Below are 10,225 nucleotides of genomic sequence, written 5' to 3' on the forward strand. Positions count from 1 at the left end.
CAGCATGCAGACTGAAATAGTGATACACTAAAGGAAGTAAATATGTGTTCAGCATAAACTAGCTGGTGCTGCTGCAACTCCCTGCATACAGTATACTGTATGGCAGTGGTTCTCAAACTGATGATTTAATGTAGGGAGGTCCCCTGATGATTTGCTTAAAGCTGCACTATGTAACTTTCCTCTTCTACCCCGGATTTGAACCCGGTTTTCTGCGCAAGTCCTGAAATGTTTATCATTGAGCCTGCCTGCCTGCTCAGGGGTTAAACTGAATCTTGACCATCGGATCCTGTGTCGAGGTGAGACATGACCTTTGATACAATCTAATCTAATAGAGCAGGAAGACAAAATACAACCATCCTAATTGTACAAGTTATATTGTATTGTGACATACTCTACCATACAGATTGGACAAGATTACATTTTAATCATTAAAAGAAAGTTACATAGTGCCGCTTTAGGGACCAGTCGAAATTTACATAAGGGGGGGCATGGAGAAAATGTATGTGCCCTGATCTAAAATGCCATGACCCTCCCTTTGACAAAAAAAAAAAATCAATGACCCTCCCCAAGTGATTACAAAAAAAAGAGTTACCCTCCCCGCCTAGAAGTGTCACGATATATTGTGTCACGATATAGCCTATCGTGGTATTAAAATGTGATGATAGGTATTGTCATGATGTCATACTGTATATTTTTTTAATTGTTTTTTTAATTAAAAAAAAACACTTTCTTTTTTTTTGCCGGTGAAAGTTAGGAGTTTTTACTGTATGATATGAAATGTAAAGCTTATCATAATCATAGTAATTATTAATCATGTCCTCCATCATATTCAAGGTATTTTGGAGAGAAATGAAACAGACTCCAGTCAGTCACTTTCAGTTTAAAGCACTGCAGAGGGGAGGTGTTGTGTGTCAGCTGATGCTCGTTGACGCTCGTTAATGTGACATGCATCTGCACTCTCAAATAGGCCTACATCTAATCTAAGATTGTATTATACTGTATCTGGTATTATAGATGTTTTTTAGCTGTTGGAAATAACTAGGCTGCACTTGGTTGGTAAAGTCCAGATGACAAAAATATGAGGTTTGTGGAATTTATAGTTATGCAGTCTTATATTATATTATATTTGTTATATTAGTGTCTATCTGTCCTCTGAAACAATGGGTTTATAGTTAGTGAGAACTTCACTTCTCCATTAAGCTTGCACAAATGTATTTATTTGTGTGTACAAAGCACTTTGTAATTGTTTCTAACTTGCTTTATAACGTTATTTATAAGATGATGGCCAATGTTGATGATACATGAGAAAAGAACATTAATAATATATCATATCGATATCATGCCCAACATCATGTATCGTATTGTGAAATTCTTGACACCCCTAACCCTCCCCATCAAATACAACATGACATTTAAAACTGATATGTCCAATGTTTTGCTTTCCACATTGATTAGAACATTGCTGTAGTGTAGTCAGTCTTGCTAAATGCACAGTGTATCTGTAGTAGTGGTAGCAGAATGGATAGTGTTCTCATCTTACATGTGGGAAACCCATTGAATCCTGGTCAGATTGAAGAAAGTTTAATATTTGGTAACCAGTAGTTAATTTTTTTTGTCACTCTGCCCTTTTAATTACCAACTACAGTGACTACAACTACACTGTTGCCTATAATAAAACAAATTAGGCTATCAATTATGGCCTGATGCTTCTGGTTTTACTTGTGGAGCTAGGCATCTATACACAACTGTCCATATAGATCCACATTAATCACATGCACATAATTACTTCAAATGATTATGAATATCCAGTTATAGTAGGCCTATTTATAATGCATCTCTCCAATAACGCCTGTTGAAGTTTTGCTTAATTGTTCAACCACCATCGTTAAGACGCTGAATAGATTTGACTGGGTCGTTCACACTCGCTGTGCGTTGATGGCTTGTTAACGACCGTCATTGATTCTAAATAGACAAGGTGTTACTTGATTTGAATTCTTTGTATCCTTTGAAATGGAGAGGGGTCATTGACCACTGTTCTGCTGTACTAAAAAGGTATATAAAAAACGGACTATTTTATCAATTCAAAATTGCATGACCCTCCCTTGGATTCAAAGTAAAATTATCTGACCCTCCCTTGGACCAAAATTAGAAAGGCATGACCCTCCCCTATTTTCCTCCATACCCCCCCTTATGTAAATTTCGACTGGTCCCTTAGTGTGCAACATTGTTTTTTTTACTCAACCGTAAACCAACCAAATACATAAGTGTATACAGGGTATCTGCACATTTCTAAAGTGACAATTTAAGTCACTTTTTTAATACCTCTAAAAAGAAACAAAAACCATAAAATATAAATAAAATATAAATATAAATAAAATAAGACCATTACTACGTCAAAAGTAATCAACAAACTAGCAAAAAAGTCAAATACTAAAAAAGAGGGGAAAATTGCAACATGCTCGTCGCGCAAGGCGTTGTGAGCATGTAGATTGGCTATTTTCACAATATTCATCTGTGGAACCGAGCCTACAATTCCAAGTGCTGCTCAAGTTCAAATATGATTATTTTGGGAGGTCACAGGCTGAAAAGTTTGAGAACCACTGCTGTATTAGCCTGACACTCAGCCTGAAGTTTCATTTCGTTTCACTCCATCGCCAGAACTTTTTCTTTTTTAATGGGCGTGGCTAGCGATTCAGGGGCTGGAGCCAGGCTACTGCTGTATGGAGTGCTATAGGAAATAGCCCAGGAATGGAGTCACAGTCGGTAATGTTGCAAACTACCCAAGGGTAGATGTATGCAGCTTGATATGATATGAATTGAATGAACAGTGTTACATACAGGGATGCAAATCTAGTCTTGCAGTGCATTGGAACAGTCCACAGACACTCACCACTAGGGACTGAAGGATAGCGATATTTCCCCATGTGTCTATCCGTCAGATGCCTGGCATTTCCTCCGTCCGGGAAGAGCGGGAGAGAGAGGCTTGAAAATGGATGACTCACCCTGTGACCTTGACCCAACTTGGGCTGAAAGGTCATCACACTCTTCAGAAATGCCTTCATGCCTCTTTCCAGTGTCAACTGTAGCCTTGGGGGGGAAAGGAAGAGCGAAAAATAAAGGATGAAGAGAGGTATGTGATGTATGTGAAAAACACATTCCCAAACATGAAATGCAATTCAGCGATAAAATAAAGAGTTCCGTACAAATGAGAGACGACCCTCCCATTTTGTATAATGTGACACCCGCCCTTGCATTCAACACGAGATTATTCAAAAATAATTTAACCACTTGAACCCTATATCTGGGGCAGAATTTGGTGTAAATAGCGGATCTGAAAGCCTCCACAATGGGCTATCAATTCACATTTATATGGGGAAAAAAGTAAAAGCTAATTCAATAAGTAACATCTCATCAAGTAACATCTCTCAGCGTTCAACACCATCACAACATAAAGAGACTGCTAGGCTCTGTTGAATGTACACTCCATCAAAACAGTAACCATGGCAACAATCTAAGGACTCATCCTCAGCCCACTTCAGCGGGGAACACAGACTTTTCATTATATTCTCCCAATAAATGAGTGCCTGTGTGTAACAGCCAGCAAAAAGTCACTTCTGAGTGTCGGGGCTGCACACTTTCCCCTGCCGCAGCGTTTCAAATGACTGCCTGTTCCCTTTGGCTGGGTGTATGGGGCTCTTTGTAAGTATCTATGGGTAGAGGAGAGCGACAGGAGAGAATGCAGGCACCGGGCCAATGTTCTGGGTCTACACCTGAATGTTCTTACATAACCTTCAGAGAGAGTAGAGCGGAGCATGTGTGGCAAAAGAAAAAAGTTTAAAAACCTCAAGCATAACCAACCGGCTTTGCAGCATGCCGCATAGACATATACAGATACAGTCAGACAATTTATTATAGCTAAGCGGGTTGCTGGCTCCGTGAGGCCTTATCGCCGTGCATCATCATACTGATCATAGACTCGAGAATTCTTGAGATATGACAAAACAGCTTGAGCCGTGATTAATTGATCTATTATGGCACGAGGCATTGTGCAACCAATTTACCCTGTTCCCTCTATACTCCACCACTACTTCAACTGAAACAACCTGTCCTGCAATGAAAAATACAAACACCTCCCTTCTGCTGTGCAGGGACAGAGGCTGGAATGTGACCACATGCAGAGATTTCTACCCAATCACATCATTTTTCAGGCCTCTATTCCCCCCAGCATACACACACACACACACACACACACACACACACACACACACACACACACACACAGTTGAAGCTTCATATTTACAGCTGTGCTAAATTCAAATATAAGTCCACAGGCTTCCACAGTGACACCTGGGATTAGGCTAAACTGAGTGCTACGCTTGGAGCCAAAAGGAGCATGTTAAGAAATGTGCGATGTCTGCCTACAGTACAGTGCAGCTGGCTGGGGGTTCAGCTCATGGAAAAAGGAGAGCGTCCCACATACAACACTACATTTACCTCCGCTGGGTTGACATGTCAATAAACTCCACACAGCACACAGCTGAGGAAGGTAAGTGGAAAGCAGGCGCACGGTGGAACCTGAAAATGTCCTATAATAATAACCCACCTGGAGCCGGGAATTAATCTTTGTGGGAATTTTCTGTGAAATTCCCACAAAACCCATGACTGATCATCAGCAGGAACGGTTTTAGTAGAGACATTGGGGACTAGGCAACACTATGAATTGAATACAAAAGGACCCCATTTGAAACCACATGGGCTTTTTAATCCTATTTAGTTGACCTTGTATTTGAACTGTGCTTTTTTTCTGCAAACTTCTAAATAAAATATTCAATCAATCAATCAAAAGGCAAACATTTCCATAATTCAAAACATTTTTAAACATTTTATTTATTTATTTACATTTTCAAAAACGTTCCAAAACAGCAAAACATAGCAGATCTACAAGCTCTACAATGTGTCATTTGATTTGATTTGATCTTAACTTATCTTGAACAATATATAGTGCTATACACATTTACTGCCCTATGCATCCACATCATTTCACAGAGCTGAATCCTTATGACATTGCCAGTATCAGCTGTAGACCCATTTTTAAGTCAGTGCCACACCGATGAAGGGCATACTGCACAAACAAAATGACACAAAGACATCGGTTGGGAGGAGAAAACCGTGGGCTGCTTATGATTTGACTGTATATCAGGGGCTCTCAAACCTTTTAATTTCAAGGACCCCCATAACTCTGAGTGTACAAATGAAACCAAATGGACTGTTCCATTTGTACACTCTCAGAGTTTACAGACCTATTAAGGGTCCATTTGGAACCCCCTCGAGCTACCCAGAGGGTCCATGGACCCCACTTTGAAAACCACTGCTCCAGGTATTCACCTGTTTCCTAGGCTGTGTGTTTTCCACTTCCTGTCGGATTTCATTGGATATCATTAGTCATCTGACCAGTTTCATTGGATTTCATTGGATCAAATCGACAGGAAGTGGAACACACACAGGAAGTGAAAAGCCTAGGAAACAGGTGAATATGATATGGCTGTATAGGATTTCTGTCTGAAGAGAGCACTATCTTGACTCCCAACCGCTCAACTATGGCTCCCCCTGGTGGTCATCCTGCCTGGCTTGGCCCAAAAAGAGCTGAAATATGACAATCTTTACCTGGGCATTATAATACAAACCTTTCCATGCTGATTCTGGTGAGAGACAAATTGACGGTTCATGTGATAAGCTTGTGTTCATTCACTTTGAAAGTGCCTTATAGACATGCTTATAGTTATGAACGTACCTACCATGTTTGCATTCACAGGCATGGTCTCATCGGCTCTCTGTCTGAGGAATGTAGAAACCCTCTGGCTGACCTTGAGGTCTGAGTTGGCTTAGAAGTTTGAATTGTTTGGCTACTACAAGTGCAATGCATTTATTGAGAAAAGATTAGCAGTGGCATGGACAAAATTCTGGCCTTGGGGGCAGATCATGTGACTATGATGTCCAGTGAGATTGACTAACAATATCAATAGACATTGTGTGAGTGTGTGCGCGCACGCGCGTGCGTCCTATAGGAAAACACTAAAACGGCAAACTAAAAACAGCCTCTTCCATGTAATGACCATTTTAGTGTGACTACAATGTAGGTCGATCCCATGGTTAATCCATCTCTGGTATGTAGCCTATGCTCAATTTGTCCTGTAGAATCAGGCTGTGGTGATGAGTAGCAGATGTCCATTTCATCACCAGAACTCAAGTGGTATAGCTTCACAAACAAATGCCTAGTGATTGAAGAAGTACTCACATGTTTTATTTAAGTCAAAGTATCAATATTGCAATGTAGATTTAATCTGGTAAAAATAAATATACTTAAAGTACCAAAGAAAAAGTACGTATGTTACGACCCGGCCTAGGGGTCACCAGGTGTAACACAAAAATGGACTCCCTCCTACCCAGTTCCCAAATATAGACAGCCAACACCAGTTTAAAAATCCAAAAGTAAAGAGTTTTATATTACAAGTTACAAAACATGGATAAATTACCTCAGAGTGGGCACCTGAACATAAAATCCTACTCAAAACAAAACCCTATTCTAACCTTTCCCAAACCCAAAACAAAGCACAGGTATCTTAACTCACATAAACTAAAGAAACACGATCAAACAAAGAACACAAAAGAAAGGACACCCACCCGTACATTACCAAGACTGACCATATTAATATTGAAACTTCTAACATACTGGCCAGGCTAAAAAAAACCTAACTGGTGTGAATGAGAGACTGGCATGGAGGAAGCCCTTATGGAGACTGAGACAGGCAGCTTTATAGGTGAGCCCGGTCACAGGAGCCAATCATCAGTAGGGTCCACCTGGTAGCCAACCACTCACATTCAGACACCACTCATTCACGCCAGCTGGTAATCAATCAGTCTCTCATTCACACACCAATGAGGGAAAAAGATATACACAGGGCAACTACATCTACAAGCTCTGCATCGCATCGTGAGGCATTGTGAGCTTGTAGATCGGCTATTTTCAAATAGCTGGAATATATATAGGGCTGTAGTTAAATGCATGTTTTGAAATAATAATCTAAATCTACAAAGCAACTATTAACTAAAGTAAGTGTTGAACATTGTGAATACTCAAGTAAAGTAAAAAATACCTCAACATTTTATTTAAGTGCAGTACTTGAGAAAACTTTACACCACTGCAAATGCCCTTGAAATGTCCTGACTTTTTAGTGTGCGTGTTTTGGTTTCGTCCCGCAGCTTAACATGAACAACAGCGACACCTTTTGGCCGCAAAGGAACATTTCACTCGAACGTTTGTCTCACGTTGCCATGACGACAGTAAATGCTGTTCTATGCAGTGAACAATCTCCCTTCATTTTGATGCCAACATGTGTAGTGCATCTATTTCAGCGCTCTACACTGCTGTGTGTGCACAACTTGGGACACCAATAAATCCCTATATTCTAGAGGTTTTGCAAGAGACGAAGGACTATGGGTGAGTTTCATTCAAAATACTTTTTTTTCCAGTGGTGGGCTGAAGTGGTTAATGTATGTTTTGTAATAATAATCCAAATCTACCAAGTAACTAGTAAATAAAGTTTTCATATAATTGCAGTGGATAATAATTGCAATATTTGCCTCTGGGATGTAATGGAGTAGAAGTAAAAGTACTGAAAATTGGAAATACTCCAGTAAAGTAAAAATACCTCAAAACTGTACTAATAAGTACAGCACTTGAGTAAATATACTTTACACCACTGCTTTTTTTTCTTATTTTCTTTTTTGGTTCAAGTTCTTGGCAGTACTTGTTTCAACTCAATACATAAATAAGTAAAAAATAAAAAAATAAAATAACATAATAAACTAGAAAAAGTGCTCCTCGGAGCACAGGTCTCCGCCATGTCAGGTAGGTTATTGTGGGCCAGCAATATTTGGAATTCGCCAATCAGGATGGAATATAAAAAATCGGACGGAACCATCTTGATCACTTGACTATAGAGATAATGTGTACTGATTTGCATGATGTTTGGAAAAAAATTGTATTAGTAATATAAAAAAGAAAAATCGGCCTCCTGATGGCGCTATAATAGGGCAATGTTAAAAGGGTGGCATTTGTTCTTCAACGTAGTGCGAATGTGCGTTCAAAGTTCCACCGCAATCGGACGCTGCGTTCATGATTTGCGTCATTTTGTTGAAAACAGGCCACTCCTGCAAACTTTAGATGTCAATCTTAGCCAATCAGGATGGAATATGAAAAATCAAACAGATCTATCTTGATTACATGACTATAGAGATCATGTGTACCGATTTGCGTGAAATTTGGATACAATCTGAAGGCTTAATCTCGAAAAATTGTTTTACATAAGTCGGCCTCCTGGGGGCGCTATAAAAGGCTAATGTGAAAAATGCAGGGCAGATGTTTTTCCTTGGCCTCTAGGGAGTATGCGTGCAAAGTTTCACGCAGATCGGTGCAGTTATAGTTAAAAATGCAAATCAGCCTTTTATAGCGCCACCATGAGGCTGATTTGAACATTTTCAAGTGGCATTTCTTCCTCGGCCTAGTGGGAATGTGCGTGTGAAATTTCACGGAAATCGCAAGCTGCGTTCATGATTTGAGGCATTTTGTTGAAAACGGAGCACTCCTGCAAACTTTGGAAGCCAACCTTAAAGGGTAAGACCACTTTGGTAGAGGTTTGGGTTGTGTAGTTACCTTACCATGATGTAACTCCAAAGGTGGGCAAGAAATCAAAAATAATTGCTCCATTGATTAGAAATTGATAATTCAAAATATGCTCCTCATTGACTTACATTGTACGGTAAAACAGCTCTCAAAGTCACTCTTTTAGCACATAAATGAACCCAAACATAGCTGATTCAGACAATATAGAGCATCACCAAACCCAGTACTGTTTGTTTTTTTTATAAAAATGTCAACTTCCTGTTGATTTTACTATTTGAAGATCTGGATCCGGATCCACGGATCCAGTCCAGGTTTTCTACTTATTAAAAATGGCAAAATCAACAGGAAGTTGACATTTTTATAAAAATAAAAAACAGTACTGGGTTTGGTGATGTTCTATATTGTCTGAATCAACTTTGTTTGCGTTCGTTTGTGTGCTAAAAGAGTGACTTTGAGAGCTGTTTTACCGTACAATGTAAGTCAATGAGGAGCATATTTTGAATTATCAATTTCTAATCAATGGAGCAATTTTTTTTTTTTCTTGCCCACCTTTGGAGTTACATCATGGCAAGGTAACTACACAACCCAAACCTCTACCAAAGTGGTCTTACCCTTTAACCAATCAGGATGGAATATGGAAAATCAGAGAGATCCGTGTTGATCACATGACTATAGAGATACTGTGTACTGATTTGCGTGATGTTTGGATCAAATCTGTAGGAATAATATAAAAAAATGGGTTTTGCACAAATTGGCCTCCTGGTGGCGCTATAACAGGGCCATGTAAAAAAAATTGAGGTAGAGGTTCTGAATTGGCATCCAGGGAATGTGTGTGCACAGTTTCGCAGCGACCGGGCCAACGGTGCCAGAGATTAGCTGCTAACACACAGACAGGACACACGGACGGACGGACGGACGGAGGGTAAAACATACTCTCTCGCCATGCCTTTCGGCCTAGCGGAGACAACCATGCCTTTCGGCCTGGCGGAGACAATAACACAATATTGTTATAAGCGTTAAAATTTGTGTTTTGTAGGCATGGTGTCACCTTAAAGCTGGCGGGAAACAATCGGCTGAGACGAGTTCAGACACTAAACGACAGTGATATTCGTGCATTATCCAGATGTCTCCAAAATACCACGTGTGTGACAGGTAACGTTATACTCTCAATAACGGAGTTAGCCTACACACCAGTGGTGGGAAAAGTAGGCTACTCACATTTTACTTTAAGTAAAAGTATCAATATTGCAATGTAGAAATACTCTGTTACAAGCAAAAGTCCGGAATTCAAAATTTACTTGAGTAAATTAAGTACAAAAGTATTGGTATCAAAATGTACTTAAAGTACCAAAAGTAGAAAGCACTCATTATGCATAATGTCCCGTTTCACAAGTTTTCAAATGTATAAAATGTATAAAAATATTTTGAAAATAGCAGTTCTACAAGCTCACAATGCGTCGCATTGTGAGAGACGAAAAGTATAATATTTGCCTCTGAGATGTATGTGGAGTAGAAGTAAAAGTACTGAAAATTGGAAATACT

At 39.6% G+C, this 10,225-nt stretch overlaps 1 protein-coding gene across 1 annotated transcript in view; it reads left to right on the plus strand.

Moving 5' to 3' along the window:
- Positions 1–4,509: 4,509 nt before the first annotated feature.
- Positions 4,510–10,225, plus strand: part of lrrc34 (leucine rich repeat containing 34) — a gene marked incomplete at both ends in the record, with an annotated part of 11,892 nt that continues 6,176 nt past the window's right edge. Inside the window, one exon of the mRNA XM_080417414.1 lies at positions 4,510–4,546. Coding sequence (XP_080273540.1) covers positions 4,510–4,546 — 37 coding nt within the window. The remainder of the gene's footprint in view (positions 4,547–10,225) is intronic.

The sequence above is a fragment of the Gymnoscopelus braueri genome (genome assembly GCF_963280865.1).
Source record: "Gymnoscopelus braueri genome assembly, chromosome: 21".
Lineage (NCBI taxonomy): Eukaryota > Metazoa > Chordata > Actinopteri > Myctophiformes > Myctophidae > Gymnoscopelus > Gymnoscopelus braueri.